Source organism: Mastigoproctus giganteus, chromosome 1, assembly GCF_048544385.1.
Source record: "Mastigoproctus giganteus isolate SK-2022 chromosome 1, ASM4854438v1, whole genome shotgun sequence".
NCBI lineage: Eukaryota > Metazoa > Arthropoda > Arachnida > Uropygi > Thelyphonidae > Mastigoproctus > Mastigoproctus giganteus.
In genome coordinates, this window is record NC_143575.1 from 117,887,089 (window position 1) to 117,906,632 (window position 19,544).

Genomic DNA, 19,544 nt, shown 5'->3' on the forward strand with positions numbered 1-19,544 from the left:
TACATTCAACACTCCACGGTCTCCAAGTGCCATCAAGGCAGGCTATCTAAACTGCCTAGTGAGAATGTACGTACCAAACCCACTGAGGTGTTTTGATGTAAAATATATGGCCACTCACAAACTGCTTGTCACGGTAACCCTGTCTGTGCTCGATGAGGTTGCAAAGATCACAAGAGCATGGAATGTCTAGCTCCTAAGCCAAATTGTACTAACTGCCAAGGAGAGCACCTTGCATACTCTCGAGCATGCCAGCTGTGGAAGGACGAAAAAGAGTTTCAAAAACTAAAAACAGAGCTGAATATTTCCTACCAGGAGTCCAGAAAAAGCATCCAACCTATAAATAGCGGCAAGCCCACATATGCCCAGAAAGTTTCTGGTAAGAGTACCATCGGGACCCAAACTGATATGACTGTTCCCTCAAGGGACTCATTCACTCCTATTGCTCGCTATTTATTGAGTTCACAAAAGTCTACCCAAAAATCGCAGTCAGCTGTCACTCCAATATCTGTACCTCCCAGTGCTCCAGAATTACCAAAAGTGAGCACTAAATTAACATTACAAAAAACTGAACCACCCACGTCAAGGCAAGAAAAAATGGATGTCAAAACCAAGGAGGTACATGATGATTCAGTCTCTCTTTGCGGAGGAGGAAATGGACATGGGACAGCATCCATTCTTCCCTAAAAAAGATAAATCCAAGACTGACAAAAGTAAGCCCTCAGCACCTTGGAAGCTGCTTGATGGACCCACCAAGCCAAAATAATGGCTAAATTTCTACAATAGAATTGTCATGGATTCTGGCAAAATACTGATGATATCAAGGTCCTCCTGCAGAAACATAAGCCAATCTGATTTTGCTTGCAGGAGACGTACCTAAAGTCAAATGATGACCACCACTATGAGTAACATCTCAATTTTTCATAAGGATAGAATTGTGGTCCTACTCATTGGAGGAGTGGCTATTCTTGTGGGCAACTACAGTCCAGTTCAGCTTTTGCTACTTACAATCAGCATAGAGGCAGTTGCAATTCACCTTACAGTGGATTTTTATTATTATTAGCTATATGGTGCAAGGAAGCCCGAGGCTTATGCTGCACCAGCTAAAAAAAAAAAAAAAAAAAATTCCTGAGTTAGTAGAAGGGAATCACCAAGAAAGAGAAGAATGATGATATACTGCTCAGGACTCTGGGTGTGCCAAGCCCATACTCACCAGATGTGAGCCCCCGGGGTTGTTTTGTTAAACATTTGCTCCATTTATTTGCCACCTGGGACTGACATCTCCCAGGAAGACCTTGGTGATCTTGTAATGCAGTTGCCTCCCCATTTATTACTTCTTGGGGATTTAATGGGCATAACACCCTGTGGGATAGCACTAGTATTAATGGAAGGGTATGAGTCATAGCACATATGCTCAATGACAGTGACCTTTCCCTTCTAAATGTGGGAACAAACATCTTCTTCCACATGCTTCTCCCTTCTCTACTCCCTTCACTCACTTGGGAAGTGAAGGAGAACCCATATGGAAGTGATCACTTCCCTGTGATAACCTCCTTACACAGTGGAAGACCGTGTCTTCCTTATAGGTTACCATGGTGGAAGATTGATCAGGCTGACTGGAATGCTTACTAACATCTGGCAGAGATTGACATCACTGCAGTCAATCAGGAGCCTATCAATGATACAGTCACGTACATTCCTAAAATATCTGCCCGGTTTCCACCTTTTCCCAAACTATGGTGGAATTCACAATGCACAGCAGCAAAAAAAAAGCTCAAAACAAAGCCTGGGGGATATTCCGATGATATCCTATCACGGCCAACCATATAGCCTTTAAATGTGCACGAGCTAAAGCATGCTACATCCAACATCAGAGTCAAAAGGAATCTTGGATCCAGTTTTTTGTCATCAGTTACTTAGTCCACTAGTACTAAATTGACCTGGGATAAAATCCAGAAAATGAAGGAAAAATATATATCCCACGCTTCCTCAATTCTAGGTTATAATGGATGCAGGTCCAACTGCAATAGCCAATTCTCATGGGGAAACATTCTCTAGCATCTCTGTGACATCTTCGTATTCCCCAGAGTTCCTGGTCCTGAAACAAAATCAAAAAACAGGCACTTAATTTCACATCAAAGGGCCTTTATCCCTACAATGGGCCATACACTATGCAGGAACTGAAAAGGACTCTCATCCTTTCCACGGCAAGTACTGTTGGACCAGATGTATCCATTATAAAATGATTAAGCATCTTTCACCGGGCGCCTCTGTAGCCAGGTGGGCAGGAGCGGCAGTGCATAGCACACGCTTCTTGATTAGACTGGGGTTCGAGCCTGTGACCACCAAATACGGAGGATGCAGAAAGGTCAGGGAATGACCACCGCATATCCCCAAAGTAATATGGCCTTAGTTGCTAATGCTCCTAAAAACCAAATAACAACAACATCTTTCACCAAAATCTGTGGATCACCTGCCCCTTCCATATCATAAAATCTTTAGTGAAGAGCAGTTTCCGGATGCCTGGACCAAGGCAACTGTTCTTGCCTTTGTCAAGCCAGGAAAAGGTCTTAAAATCTCTAATAATTATTGTTCTATTACTCTGACCAGCTGTTTGTGCAAAATCGAAGAGAGAATGGTTAATTTTTGTTTAATATGATATTTAGAATCAAATGACCTTCTCTCTAATATCCAATGCGGCTTCCGAAGGAACCATCCACTCTGGACCATCTTATTAGACTGGAAACATCCATCCAGGACGCTTTCCTAAAATGTGAACATCTTGTATCTTCATTCTTTGATATGGAGAAAGCGTATGACATAACTTGGAGATTTGGCATCTTAAAAGATTTGCATAACCTCAGTGGTCTCAGAGGGCAACTGCCCATTTTTATTAAAAATTTTTAGCCAGTCGTTCTTTCCAGGTTTGTGTGTGATCCTCATTCTCTCACTCTTTTTTGCCAAGAGGAGGGGGTACCGTGAGGATCAGTATCAAGTGTCACCCTTTTCGCCATCAAAGTAAATGCTATCACAGACCAACTTCCTCCAACTCCTTTAGCATATTTTGTCAGTCATGCAACATGAGGGTTATTGAAAGACAACTGCAATGAGCCATTAATCGCCTTAATATCTGGGCACTTAATTCCTGAATTCAGGTTCTTGCTGCAGAAGACCATTTGCCTACACTTTTGTCGTTCAGGATGAAGATTACACCCTGAACTTGAATTGATGCTCAGACAAAATGCTATTCCAGTAGATCAAGACACAAAATTCTTGGGACTCGTATTTGATAAAAAGTTTACCTTCCTGAAACACATCTGTCAACTCTGTACTAAGTGCACAAGAGGCCTAAATATTCTCTGCTGTCTCTCCTCTACACTTTGATGTGGACAGATGCACCCTATTACACATTTACTGTGCACTAGTACGATCCAAACTAGACTACAGGTCTAGTTTGGATATGCACCAAGTATATGCATAAACGAGAAGCAGAGTACTTCAATGGCTGGACCCTATTTATCATCAAGCTATCCTTCCAGAGCCTATCTCCCAAATTGCTGATTTGGCTGACATCGCAGACAAATCAGCAACATGCTTCTGTTTTTGTTGTGGTAGTGGACGATAGTAGTTTGAATAAATTCAAGGAAGAACTAGATAGATTATTGGAGGGGATGGACAGGTGGTGAGGAGTTTTTTATTTTTATTGTTTTTTATTTTATTTATTTATTTTTTGCTGCTGCTTGATAAGTTTGCTTTCTTGCATAATATGCTACTACAATCGAAGCTCTTTATAGGCTCCTCTTTTTTAGCATCCCAACACGTTATAATTTCTTGTGTGGTTGTTTTCTGCCAATTTCTCATTAACCCAATGCTATTTTACATTCAGTATAACGACATTGGAAACAAAAGTATGTCTCTATAATTACCATAAATTTCTACCTCTTAATCTGAATTTTCTTTTTTATTACAATAATTGCATTTGAAAATGACAGAATGCTTCAGGATTGAAGTAATTGATGAGCTTGCAGCCTGACCATAAGAAATCATTTGTTAACATGTCCTATGCCTTTTTTCACAGTGCAGTAATGAAATGAACATCAGTTAGAAGTTAATTTCATTAGTTAGAGTGTATTATTGGTATGGCTCCAAGAAAGTGGATAGTCTTGCCAATCGCAGATAAAATTAGGATTTTGCAATTGTAGATAATGGTGTTGGATCGTACATTCTAAGACTGACATTGCAAAACAGTTAGGCATTCCTTAGAGTACTCTGTTCACTATTCTGAAAGATCAGAAAAAGATTGAAAGTTTGGAGAAATCTACTGCACTGAGTAGAATTTGAACATGGAAGGTGAAGTATCTGGATCTTGAAAAGATACTTTTGAGTGTCTTTCGTTATTTATTCATATTGCTTATTTAAATTTTCTCTTGTACCAGTGTGGCTCCTCTTATGACGGTTGCCTCGTTCCACCTATATTCCATATATAGATTGTCATAATTTGGTAAGTTAAAGTGTTATTTTATGTTTATGTTTAATAAATTATTTAATCTGCAAACGACTATACCATGAGTGTGAAGATCGAAAATGCGTTTCCATGAGATTTAATATATGTTATATGAAGAAAACTTTTTGCATTTACAGTAAAATGGGCAAGTGAGATAATATTATTGCATATGTTATATGAAAATTGAGAAAAAGTTTTTTGCATTTACAGTAAAATGGGAGATTTTACTCGAGCGAGATAGAGACCAGAATCATAAATGTCCTAGTGGATCTGAAAAAAGAAAAAAAATTGGCAAAGAAACAAGAAGCAGCATCTAAATTGCAAAATGCAATATTGAAATTTGTTACTGTATCAAATTTGGAAACACCGAGCAATGACGAAAAGCTCAGTGTCAAGACTATGCCAATGACACCAATGGTAGCAGTTACTAGTGAAGAAGAAATAGGAGGCCAAGAAATAAAAGAACACACAAGAGAAAAAGAAATAGGAGGTCAAGAAATAAAAGAACACATGAGAGAAGAAGAAATAGGAGATCAAGAAATAAAAGAACACATGGAAGAAGAAGAAATAAATAGGAGATCAAGAAATAAAAGAACACAATGAAGCACAAGGCAAAAATGAAGCTTCTGAAGCCCATTCCGGTGTTGGTGTCGATGAAAATTTTTCTATTGAAGATCCAGCAACTTGGCCAAAATATATAATATCCAACCAAATGAGAACATTAATAATTAAAAAGGGACCAATTTAAATAAAATCTGATAATTTTCCACAAAATAGCAATGGAAGATGCTTTTCCAAGTACTATTATACAAAGCAGTTACCAAATGGTGAAACTCAACAGTGAGTGGTTAATATACTCGTTAAGTTTGGACAGCATATGGTGTTTTTTACCTGTAAAAGGAATTGTGTGGTTTTTTTTTTACATTATTATGGTGAAATGTGTTTCCCCTTTACTGAAATCTTCAATCGTATAAAAAACATAAATAAATTTTCAGAATCTTCTCTTGATTCCTTTTTTTTTTTTTTTTTAAGCTTCGTAAACTTGTTACTCCTCACGAATCGTGTTAGTTGCAATTTGTGTGTGCCGTTAAAAAATGCTTATGCATGCAATCGTGAAATTTATAAAAAGATAAGATTATCTTGGAAACAAATGCCTCTTGAAACATTTCTGAAGAAGACGACTCCCTGCGCAACAATATCATGGGCTCACATCAGGTGGATATGGGCTTGGCACACTCAGGGTCCTGAGTTGGATATCATCATTCTTCTCTTTCTTGGTGATTCCCTTCTCTCTCTCTCTCTCTCTCTCTCTCTCTCTCTCTCTCTCTCTCTCTCACACAGGGTAACTCGGGAATTTTTTTGCTGGTGCAGCATAAGTCTCAGGCTTCCTTTCGCCATATGGCTAATAATAATAATAAACCAGCAAGTGCCAAGCCAGTAATGAGTGATCAACGATTGTGCATTTAGTCGATAATGTGAAGAATAAACATTTTTTAACGTTTGTAAGTCATAAATAATTTCTCTATTATTATAATTTGCTTGATTTTACTGGCTACATCTTCATTTCTTTCGATAAATCAACCATTGTTTAAACATAAACTAATTAGCTAACTAATTTCATTGTTGAGAACGAACTCCTATTTTTAACCTTGTCTATGGGAAATAAATTCCCGCTTTATCAGTTTTCGCTTTACGAGCACGCGCTAGGAACGAATTAACTCGTAAAGTCAAGAACTACCTGTATAATGATTGATCTTGCCTAAATCCAAGAATTCCAGAACATGAACGGTCACCAGTTCATCGCAAATGTATGAATAGTTTAATCTAAAGGGAACTAAATTTGTGATATGCACTCCTTGTGCATGTCACAATGTTTTGGGTGATATTGCCAAATCTTCTGAACTTGGAGTAAAATTTTTAAAGACAATAAAACAAATATATATTTTATTTTCATCATCGACATCTTGTTGGGATCTATTTAAAAAACACATAATGCAGTATACACTAAAACCTTTGTCAGACACTAGATGTGAGTGTCGTGTGAATAGCATTAAAGCTATACGGCTTCAACTGGTAGAATTTTTATCAGCATTGAATAAATTCAAGAAAAAGTTTCTAATGATGATCTAAAAGTAGAAATCAGGAGCATTGAGAAACATATGCACGAATTTGAATTTATTTTAAGTCTTGTAATTTGGTATGAATTACTCACAAAAGTTAATTTCATTAGTAAATTGTTGCAAAGTTCAACAATGCATATAGAAAAGAAGCGAGGCATTTGGAAGAGTTAATTTCTTTCAAAAGTATAGTCAGTCCTCGTATAACACGAATTTACACTACACGAATTTGATCATACATGGTTTATAAATAGGGGAATGATATCGTATATAACATGAACTGAATTTGCTTATGCACGATTCACCTTTGTGTTTACAAGAAATGGCAGTCCAATGGGGAATCATCCCCAACTGAATGCAACACGATAGGAACGAAAAGAAGATTCTGAAAATGTATTTTTGTTTTTTTATATCAGTGAAGGGGAAACACATTTCACCATAATGATGTAAAAACTGGCACAGTTCCAACTATCAGTATTATCGCAAATGCAATTAGATCGACTTTACTACGAGTTTATAATAGATTCCACCAGCAGAAATGCAACTGGAAATTGGTTTTATTGTTTTATGGTAGTGATCTCCAGAAATGTGAGCTAGTGAGGTGTTAATAGTGTGTCTCTGCCTTTATGGTGTTGTTTATTCAGTTGCTACGTGCACTAGCTTTGTTTATGTGTATTATGTATTGATACACATAAAAATTTTGTAATTTTTACTCTTCCTTTTCACACCTTTTTATTCCTTTAAAAGGTGTGAAAAGGAAGAGTCCTGGTGAAGATTCAGAGAGAAAAATAAAAGCAATGGGGCAAAAATTCTTACAGGGGAAAATTTGTAGTGGCCTCATACTAGCATTTATGGCCAAAATCACACTGGTCTCCATTGTCTTCTGGCCTCCGGCCTACCGGCGTTTCCCCAGTAAGGCTTATGGCCAGTCCGCCTCTGTCCATAGAGAAAAAAATACGAAATCCTGAAATGCTTTGAGCAAAATGAAAGAATATGTGATATTGCCTGTGCTACAGGCCTAAATGAGGCAACGCCGAGAATTACTCAAAATGGAACAACTCAAAATGTAATAAAATCCATTAGATTAAGACACAAAGAATTGGAAGAGATGGAACGGTTGTCATCTGTTTGGATGGAAGATCAAACAAAGAACAAGTTTGCTTACGATAGAAGCAAAAGCATTAGTTGTATTTGTAATAAAATACGTAACTAATTTTATTATGATTATTTATTGTGTTTGGTAATGTTTTGGTTACAAATGTGTGTTTGATCTTGGGTGGTTGGCACCTAACCCTATATTTTCCATAGGGACTGTTATTTATATTGCACGATTTTGGTTTCTAGGAACACAACTTGTGTTCTATTGTGCTATAAGAGGGCTGACCGTATAGGGGAAATGGATAAGTCTCTTTTTAGCAACAGCTAAACGGTTAAATGAGGAACTAAACATTGATATCTCCTGCAAGGAGTGGCATGTTGGTTAAAAAAGATTTTTTGATTATGAAGGTAGAAATGATCCCATATTGAACCCAGAAGAAATTTACAAAATCAATTTCTTTTCATTAATTGTTGATGCTGCAGTAAGAACAAGAAGCTATCTTTTTTGGTTTTTTGTATGATCGCAGTAAATTGCGAGTCATGCCTGAAGCTGAACTAAAACAACAACTAGAAAATTTTTGTTCAATATTTCTTAAAGATGTCGACAAAATTGATTTTTATGAGGAAATTAAAATGTTTAGGTCTCACCTAAATCCAATTATACCCATCAATTTCACATGTCTTGAAGTACTGCAGTACAATACTCCAAGAATTTAATGGAGTTGCACCCTAATATTACAATAGCATTAAGGATAATATTAACAAGTTCCGTGACAGTAGCTTCAATTGAAAGCTCGTTTTCAAAATTAAAACTAATAAAAGAACCACCTGAGATTGTCAGTCTCTCAAGAAAGGCTTATTTCATTATCAATAATATCAATTGAGCATGATTGGCAGATAAAATAAATTATGGTGATATAGTGAGTGATTTTAGCATTAGTAGAGGCATTTGATACAAGAAAGCAAGCTTATGCAGCATCAGCCAAAAAAAAAAAAAAAAAAAAAAAACCACTTCCACTTCACCCCTCTGTTGCAGTGGACGAAATACCTGTCCAGCTGAGCCTTAAACTTATTTAGGCTATCAACTTCCACGACAAGGGATGGAAGTCTGTTCCACCAACCAACCATCTGCTGGCTAAAGGCAAATTTCCGCACGTCTATCCTACATCTGTCTTTCCTCAATTTGAATTTATGCCATCTCAGGTGATTATTCTGAGCAAGAGGAAGAATCCCATCAGCATTGAGCATGCTCAAACCATTCAAGGCTTTATACACCTCTATCAGATCACTCCGCTGGTGCCTAGTCTCCAGACACTGTAATTTGCACAACTTAAGCCTTTCTTCATAAGAGCACCCCTTTGTTCCATTCACTAATCTCGTTGCCCTTCTCTGTACTTGTTCCAGCAGCTCTACATCCTTCTTGAAATGAGGCCTCCAGACCTGTATACAGTACTCTACGTGCGGCCTGACCATTGCCTTATACAAGGGAATAATCACCTCCTTATCCCTGCTAGAAAAATTCTTATATATCATTGACAATACACCATGAGCTACTCTTGCAGCCTGTCTGCACTGCTCAGAAAACTTCATATCTGCCTGCACAACCACCCCCAGGTCCCTTTCATTTTCTACCACTATCAGTGTAGTACCACAGAGTTGATACGTTGCTCTGGGGTTGCTGTTTCCCATATGTAGTACTTTACATTTGTCAATGTTAAACTTCATTTGCCACCTCTCAGCCCATCTGCTCAACCTTTCCAGATCCTGTTGCAGCAGCATAGTGTCAGTAGTGTCCTTGACAACCCTGCCAACCTTCGTATCGTCTGCAAACTTGGACATTAATCTTGATATACCATCATCAATATCATTTATAAATACAGAAAACAATAATGGACCCAACACTGAACCCTGAGGGACTCCACTAATAACATTAGTCAACGATGAGCAGTGTCCATTGATTACCACTCTCTGTCTTCTCCCCCTCGACCACCCCTTTATCCATAGCAGCAATTTGCCTCCAATGCCACACTGCTCCAATTTATGCAGCAGTCTTCCATGTGCAACAGTATCAAAAGCCTTTCTAAGATCCAAGTATATAATATCAAAGTCTGCATCCAGTTCTTTTGTGACTGCATCGTACTATCCAATCAAGTTGGTCAGGCAAGACTTCCCCTTAACAAAATCATGCTGTGTCCGAGCTATAACTGAAGTCATGTCTAGGTGATCCTACAGCGCTTCTTTAACCATTGCCTCCATTAACTTTCCTGGAACAGAAGTTAAACTCACAGTTCTATAATTACTTGTGCCAGCCTTTGATCCTCCTTTGGGAATTTGGATCACATTTGCACATCTCCAGTCTGTGGGTACCTCCCCTGAGTCCAAGGAAACTCTCATTATTATGGCTAAGGGTTTGCTTACTTCCTTTACTGCCTCCTTTAATATAACTGGATAGATCCCATCCACCCCAGGTGCTTTTCTTGTCTTTATCTTCAACAATTTCTCCTCCACTTTACTCTCAGTTATTACAAGATTCTCTAGCTTACTGCCAGAGTTGAATACACCTCTGGCATTCCCCTCGCTGAATAACTCCTCATGTGTGAATTTCGATGCCAAATATTCATTTAGTGTGTTAGCTACCTGAGCAGGATCATCAACAGTTGACCCATCGATATCAAGTGGACCAATCTGATTCATCCCCTTCCTTCTGGAGTTTACATAAGTAAAGAACTCTTTGCTGTTTTTCTTTGTATCCCTTGCCTAAGATTTCTCTTAATCTGCCTTCGCCTGCCTAACCTCCTTTGTAACTTGGTTACAGATCAACTTTTATCTACCATAGGCTTCTGTGTCACATGTTAATTTGTATGTGTCCCATGCATTTTTCTTCTCTGCCATATGTCTAATTAGTTCATCTGACATCCATTTAGGCCTAAACCTTGAACAATATTTCTTAGTTGGTATGTAAAGCCTAGTAGCTTCCAAGATAAGTTCTTTGAATTTGCTGTTGGTAACATCATCAGACGGTCCCACTGTATAGAATTTAAATACTGTCTCAGACCATCGTAGTCGTCTTTACAAAAGCAATAACCCTTCCCTTTACCCCTAATGGTAGTTACCTCTTTGAGTAAATCCCACTTCAGTAAACTGTGATCACTTCCACCTAGTGGTTCATTTATCTGCAGATTCTTAATGCATGAAGAATCACTACTGATAATCAAATCAAGAGTATTACTCCCTCTAGTTGCCTCCCGAACATGCTGATGTAGAAAACAATCATCCAATAAATCCACAAAAGCCTTGCTAGTGTGTGAGTGACCAGCCCCCAAATTCCAGTCAATATCTGGGAAATTAAAATCCTCCATTATAAGACTGATTTATTGGTCCACTCTGTTTCCCTGTAAAGGGTCTTATTATACTCATCAGAGTCATTAGGCCTATAGCACACTCCTACCCTAAATTTTGATCTTCCAATGATTATATGTCACACCAAACTGACTCGACACTGCACTGTCCAGCGATGTCGACTGGCTTCACTTCCTTGGATTTTGTGTTTCTTAACTAATAACATAACCCCTCCTCCCTTCCTATCCTGTCTATCCTTTCTGTAGACTTTGTACTCCCCAAATTCCAGTTCTGCATTCCTTATATCTGTGTGACACCACGTCTCTGATATCCCAACAATATCTGCCTTTGATGTTTTGAGCAATACCTCAAATTCATCAAATTTATTTACTAAACTCCTAGCATTGGTGTACACGCAAGTATACATGCACCTCTTTCTATTCTTAGCTACCCTAACACAACCCATATGTTTACTTGTACCGCAATGACTCCCAGCAGTCTCTGTAATATCTGCATCTTGTTTTTCAGGCTTCTGTTCATTCCAATAGAAGCAATGCAAGAATCTCTTTCACCTCTGCCAGTGGCTACTGTTAATCTATGTCTTTGTCTCCCTCCAAGCTAGCAGTTTTCCGACCCAAACACTGCCTCGATAGCATCAGCAAATATTTTTGCACCCTTTCTATTTAAATGTATCCCATCTCTGTAGAAGCAGTCTCTCCTGTTAACAAGTACAGTTCAGGCTGAAAAAAATTCTACCCCTTGAGCCTTGTACAATCTTTCCAGGGCCGAATTGATTGACAAGGCTCTCATCATATATTCCCTCCTATCGTGTCTGGGCAGAATTGCAGACACTTTCAAATTTAACCCTAATACACGGCTTTTTTTCAATAGTGACCTGTACTTGTTAAGTAATTCTGCCGGTCTCCTACTCTTGATATGATTAGTGCCAACGTGTACAACTATATCACTTTTTGTGCCCTTAAAAGATGATATCCGCACAACGTCATCAACCTTTGCCCCTGGCAGACATACCCTGGTCCTGTTCCACCTATCCTTTTTACAAAGCATATTCCCTGTTTCCCTGTCAATAGAGTCACCAACAACTACTAATTCCTGTGGGACCAGTGCATTCTGCCTTGGGGGTTGCTGCTGTTTTGCGTGATGCAAAGTGCAAGCTCTGGCATTGATGTGGGCAGCTGAGAGCTTGATGGGCCCCTCAATTTAGTTCCTTCGAGGACATCCACCCTGTCCTTCAAGCTCTCATATAGGCCCATAACAACGCTGAGTTGTTATGGGTCTATATGAGTTGAAATTTTGCAGCAAAAAGGGCCAGGAAAATGTAATGTGATTTTATTTATTTCCTTTTTTTTTGTGCAGTAATATGTGATAAATAAATACAGGGGTGATCCTAAATGAATGATAGTCACGTGACAACAAATTATCCACAATGTTATTAAAACTATATTCTGTCCTAAAGTTGATCAGACTACTTTCCGAAAATGACATCATATATCAAAGTAATGTCAAAAATTAATTTTATCATTCAACTTTGGCCGTACATTACATTTGTTTGTTATTTGGTTTTTTGGAGCATCAGCAACTAAGGTCATATTGCTCTGGGAATATGGCGGTGGTCATTCCCTGTCCTTTCTGCATCCTCTGTATTTGGTGTATCACAGGCTCGAACCCTGGTCTAATCAAGAAGCGCGTGCTACGCACTGCTGTTCCTGCCCACCCGGCTATGGAGGCACCTTACATTACATTGTTTACAATTTTGGTTACTGAGGATATTTAGAAGGGTTCTTTTATTTATTTTCTGTAATGATTATCAGTCATTTTTATGACTATAATTCTGAATTAATAATTGGTTTTTTATCAAGTTTGCGGCATGTGTCATATTTCTATGAAGCAGCATGCTTCAGTAATGTTTGATAACCCTGTAGTTATTTATGCAACAAGAGTAAAAAGTGGTATATTATTTCACAAATTCGTATGAGTTAATAAAACACTTTTTACTTGAGTTGCATATAATATTTTTTCTACGCCCGTTTTAAAACAGTTTGAAAGAAATATTTGACATTTGTAATGGCATGGCATAAGCTAACGAAAACTGTATAATTTGAATTCTACCATTTGAAATTACTATTCCCAAAGTTGAAGATAATTGGTTAAAAATAACTCGCAACCATGGTAAGCAGTGCGTAAGAGTGAAGTAATGACATGTAATGGACTTTTATCACACTCTTCCATACTTTTTTTTTAACTGTTAGAAAAGCCACTATTTTAAACACTCATATGAATATAAGATACTGTTTATCTTGGGCGTAGAAAAAACTAATTTATTGATATTTTTGGATAACTGTTTGTTTGGATCATTACTGATTGTTTTTCTTTCTTTATTTTTGTTTCTATAATTTGTAATGGAAATGCACGTGATATTTCTAGTCAATTGTTTATTATTTATCAGTATATTAAATATTGATCATAATATCATGTTATTTTCTTATATTCTTCCTACATCCCAGCTCTGGTTCATACTACCTAATTCTTCATGAAATAAATATGTAATAAGTATGAAAATTTGAAACATTAGTTAATTCCCCCCCCCCCCCTTTTTAGTCCAAACTTCCTAGACTTTTGTCTCACCTTGCACAGGGTCCTGCAAAATTTGCGGCCCGCTCTGCTGTTTGGGATGATCCATCACTTTGTAAGATTGATCCCAAATATTTTAATTTATCGATTTTTTTGATTTTAAAACCATCAATATTTGGAATGTGTTCTGATCCTGAAGACAACATTTTAGTCTTTCTAAAATTGATTTTTAGACCACATCATTTATATTCCTCAGACAATTTACGACATGTGTAGTCTGCATCTTCTACTATTACCACCTGATCATCTGCAAAATTAAATTGTGAATGTAGATGTTCTTACTGATCGGCAGTCCCATTTTATTGCATTTTTTTTGACCAGGATCTTAAGCAGATGTCGATATAAATTTGAAAAAGTGTTGGTGACATGCAACAGCCATGTAATAAACCTTTTGAAGTGTGGAATTCAGGTGACAAAGCTGATCCCACTTTAATTCTGCATCTATTATTCCTGTGAATTGTCCCAATAATGTTAATCAATTGTCCACCAATATTTGCCTCTTTCAGTGCTTCCCATAAGAGTTTTCTTGGAACACTGTCATATGCCTTTTCAAGATCAATGAAAATCATAAATATTTCTTTTTCTTTCAATTGACATTTTTCAAGGATATGTCATACTGTTGAGATATGGTCTATATTTCATCTTCCTGGCTGAAAAACCACTTTGTTCTTCTGATACCTCAATTTAGCATTAGCATTAGCATTATTAGCATTAGTAGAGACATATGATGCAAGAAAGCAAGCTTATTCAGCATCAGCCAAAAAAAAAAAAAAAAAAAAAACCCACTCCCATTTCACCCCTCCGTTCGTTCGAAATACCTGTCCAGTTGAGCTTTAAATTTGTTTAGGCTATCAACTTCAACAACAAGTGATGGAAGTCGGTTCCACCAACCAACCACCCGCTGGCCAAAGGCAAATTTCCGCACATCTATCCGACATCCGTCCTTCCTCAATTTGAATTTATGCCCTCTGAGGTGATTATTCTGAGCAAGATGAAGAATCCCATTGGCATTGAGCATGCTCAAACCATTCAAAGCCTTATACACCTCTATCAGATCACCTCGCCGGTGCCTAGTCTCCAGACTCTGTAATTTGCAAAACTTAAGCCTTTCTTCGTAAGAGCAACCCTTTGTTCCATTTACTAATCTTGTTGCCCTTCTCTGTACCCGTTCCAGCAGCTCTACATCCTTCTTGAAATGAGGCCTCCAGACCTGTATACAGTACTCAAGATGTGGCCTAACCATTGCCTTATACAAGGGAATAATCACCTCCTTATCCCTGCTAGAAAAATTCCTGTATATCATTGACAAGACACCATGAGCTACTCTTGCAGCTCGTCTGCACTGCTCAGAGAACTTCATATCTGCCTGCACAATTACCCCCAGGTCCTTTTCATTCTCCACCACTGTCAGTGTAGTACCGCAGAGTTGATACGTTGCTCTGGGGTTACTGTATCCCATATGTAGTACTTTACATTTGTCAATGTTAAACTACATTTGCCACCTCTCAGCCCATCTGTTCAACCTTTCCAGATCCTGTTGCAGCAGCATAGCTCAGTAGTGTCCTTAACGACCCTGCCAACCTTTGTATCATCTGCAAACTTGGACATTAAACTTGATATCCCATCATCAATATCATTCATAAACACCGAAAACAACAACGGACCCAACACTGAACCTTGAGGAACTCCACTAATAACATTAGTCCACGATCAGGAACCATTTAGATTTGATCTAAATGGTTCCTGATCTATTTTCCAATAATTTTTAACAGTGGGTTCAGGATGCATATTCCTCTGTAGTTTGAATAGCTTTTTAGCATTAGCATTAGTAGAGGCATTTGATGCAAGAAAGCAAGCTTATGCAGCATCAGCCAAAAAAAAAAATAATAAATAAATAAATAAATAAAAAAAATAATAATAAATAAATAAAAAATAACCACTTCCACTTCACCCCTCTGTTCGTTCGAAATACCTGTCCAGCTGAGCCTTAAACTTATTTAGGCTATCAACTTCCACGACAAGGAATGGAAGTCTATTCCACCAACCAACCACCCGCTGGCTAAAGGCAAATTTCCTCACATCTATCCTACATCTGTCCTTTCTCAATTTGAATTTATGCCCTCTCAGGTGATTATTCTGAGCAAGAGGAAGAATCCCATCAGCACTGAGCATGCTCAAGCCATTCAAGGCTTTATACACCCCTATCCGATCACCTCGCCGGTGCCTAGTCTCCAGACACTGTAATTTGCAAAACTTAAGCCTTTCTTCATAAGAGCACCCCTTTGTTCCATTCACTAATCTTGTTGCCCTTCTCTGATCTGTAATTGATGTTTATTTAGTACCTCTATGTAAAGAATAAAATTATTATATATATATATATATATATATATATATACACACACATATATATATACAGGGTGTTTCAAAAGTGATGGTCAATAATTTAAAGGTGAACTGTACAGACTACAATATGCAAAAAAAGCCTAGTAAACATGGGTCCTTAAGTGAATCGTTTTCGAGATATTACACATTTCTAGTTCCAGCATCTTTACATCCTTCTTGAAATGAGGCCTCCTGACCTGTATACAGTACTCTAGGTGTGGTCAGACCATTGCCTCATACAAGGGAATAATCACCTCCTTATCCCTGCTAGAAAAATCTAATCGCCCTTCTTATAAATTGATGTAATATATCCTGTTGTCATTTCTTTCGCTATTTCTTCTCCTTTCAGTACACCGTTTAACAGTTTTTGTATCAAAACAGCCACTCCTCTTCCCCTGTATTTCAAAAGTATTCCTGTATTCCATATCAACTCCTCCAGGTCCAGGTGATTTGCGATTCCTTCCCTCCTTGAGTAAGAGTTCCACTTCCCTAACAGAAACTTTTAAGCCTGAGTCTTCCACACCAAAATCCTCTCCCATCCTGAACTCTTCACGGACTTCTTTTAAAAGTCCTTCATAGTACTTCATCCAATCTTTCCAAGGTATTGATTGCAAACCGGCATTGTGTTTATTCTGTTTTCTCAAGTCTTTAAGGACCTTCCATGATTCCGCTGATCGCTTGAAGCCCAATTTGCTATTAATAGTCATGCACTTCCTTTCACATTCTTCATTTTTTGTTTCCACTACCAACCGATTGACTATTTTCTTCTTTTCAACATAAATGTTTATATGTATCATTCCTTTCGCCCAGCCATTTCTGATATTCAAGTTTCTTTTCCTCTATAGCAGCGCTTATTTTTCTGTAATCCAGGTCTTTTTTTTTTTTTTTTTTTTTTTTTGGTTCTTGGCTCTTCTTTTTACCTAGGATTTCATGAGCTATATTTTTTTGTAATACTTTTTAAAATATTTATTAATTTCTTCAGTATTACCTTCTATCTCAATGTTAATTGCAGCATGCAATCTCTGGGTGAAGTTGTCCTGAAGTAGTTCAACGTTAAATTGATCCACTTGTAGCATTTCTCCTTCCCTGCCTAGTTGGTTGTCCACTCTTATTTTCTTAATCCACTTCCACCTCAGTGTTGTTTTAAAAAAAAATGGCCAGATCCACATTCGGCTTCTCTATAAACTCTGACATCTTTCAATACATATGTCCCTGAATGTTCTGAAATAATTTAATCTATAACTGATCTAATTTGTCTTGTCTTCTGCTACCAAGTATATTTATGGATATTCTTGTGTGTTGGAAAAAATGTGTTGTTTATTCTCAAGTTGAACTGTTCGCAAAGATTGAATAGTCTATCTCCGTTGTCGTTCCTCTCTTTCTCTCCAAATCTTCCAATAACTTTGCTATTTTGCTCAGTCCCTACCCTTGCATTGAAATCTCCCATTAAAAATATCTCTTTGTTCTTAGGAATTTTTCTATTATCCTCCCAAAATTCATCCTTCAAAGTATCAGTAGTGTCATTTAGTCGGGGCATATATTCCCAAAACAAAATGCATATTTCTCTCCCATACATTGTCAAATCCAATGAGATCATTCTTTCATTAATAAATTGCTAGTTTTTGATGTTATGTCTCAATTTCTTTTTAACAGCAGTAGAAACTCCTGCTCTTGCTCTTTCACTCTTATCGACTCCACTCCAAAAATGGTAGTATACCCAACTATTTTCTACATTTCTTCTAAAATGCATTTTGTATTTTTATGTAGGTTGTGGTGGGAGAATGCCCAAGCACATGCTACACCACCCAGGAATAAATTAAGAGCCAAACTTCAGAAGCTTCTTTTGCCCCATGGCTTCCCGAGTTCATCCGTGTTTGATGCTTATCTTCACCCTGCAGTTAATACTTCGACTGAAAGCTTCTCTTGGGGTGTACCTGATTTGGATAAACTAAGAGAATATCCTTTTAAGATGTAAACTTATGTGAATATATTTGAATGGATACGAATTTATTATTTATTATATGGTATCCATTCAAATATATGTGAATATATTTGAATGGATACCATAAAAGATTTGGTGGATGATAAATCATCCACCAAATCTTTTATGGTGATTCAAATCAGTTCTTCTAGACCAGTGGTTTTTCAGCCAGGGTGGCAGAACAACATTCCAGGGGTGCTGCCACTTAATTTGGGTTTAAGTTACGTAAACTTTTTTTTTTTAATTTATATATTTATTTCATTCTAAAAAGGTGTATGGTGTCTTTTTCATTTTATGGTGATCTGTAATTGATGTTTATTTAGTACCTCTATATAAAGAATAAAATTATTATATATATATATACAGGGTGTTTCAAAAGTGATGGTCAATAATTTAAAGGTGAACTGTACAGACTACAATATGCAAAAAAAGCCTAGTAAACATGGGTCCTTAAGTGAATCGTTTTCGAGATATTACACATTTCTGGTTGGGATCCACCACTGACTTGTTTGTTTAGGTTAGGTTATGCTCATTCTCTCCATTTCCCCTCTCTCAATGCTCCGAGATGCAGCAGGCATACTAGTACTTGTCAACGGATAGTCAACATGGAAAGAGGTTACAGCAACGAAGAGTATTCGGACATGCATTTCATGTATGCTACAGCCAATGGCAGTGCACTTGAGGCTGCACGTTTATACCAAGAAGAATTTCCCCACCGAAGGCAGCCCAACAGGCGCACATTCATCAGGGTACATCAGCGCCTTAGGGAACATGGGCACTTCGCACATGGAGGTAGGTCCAGAAGCATAACACCTGATTTGAAGAAAGGGTGTTAGAAAGAATAGAACAAAATCCAGGAATTTCGACAAGGTGGGTTGCGCTCTGCAAGAATGTGTACCGAGTTACAGCTGTGCGTGGCGAATTTTACATCGCCCGAATTTTACATCGCCAGTTCCTGTACCCCTACCATATCCAGCGTGTACAGGGTCTCAGCAATACAGAGAGAAGTTCACTCCCAGAGTGAACTTCTGCCAGTGGATGCAACAACAGTGTGTTCTGAACCCCCAATTTTTAAACAACATTTTGTTCACTGATGAAGCTGGGTTGACTCGTGATGGTATTTTTAATTTTCATAACTGTCATGTTTGATCCGACAAAAATCCTGATACAGTTCACGAGTCATGACATCAGCAACATTTCTCGTTGAACGTCTGGGCAGGACTACTAGGAGACCATCTAATTGGACCACACTTTCTGCCAAACAGGCTAACAAGAGCTGTAACTTCAATTCCTGCAGAATGTCTTTCCAGATCTCCTTGATGATGATAATGTTCCATCGGCAACTTCAGCAACGCCAGAACATGTGGTTTATGCATGATGGTGCATCGGCACATTTTTCTCGAGTTGTGACTCAGTATCTAACTAGAAGGTATGGTCAATGGTGGATAGGTAGAGGTGGGCCTGTAATGTGCCC

General features: G+C 37.9%; 1 protein-coding gene across 1 annotated transcript in view; it reads left to right on the top strand.

Moving 5' to 3' along the window:
- Window positions 1-18,064, top strand: part of mus201 (rad2 superfamily protein mus201) — a 289,622-nt gene extending 271,558 nt beyond the window's left edge. The window contains exon 10 of the mRNA XM_090384178.1: window positions 17,857-18,064. Coding sequence (XP_090240304.1) covers window positions 17,857-18,064 — 208 coding nt within the window. The remainder of the gene's footprint in view (window positions 1-17,856) is intronic.
- Window positions 18,065-19,544: the final 1,480 nt, after the last annotated feature.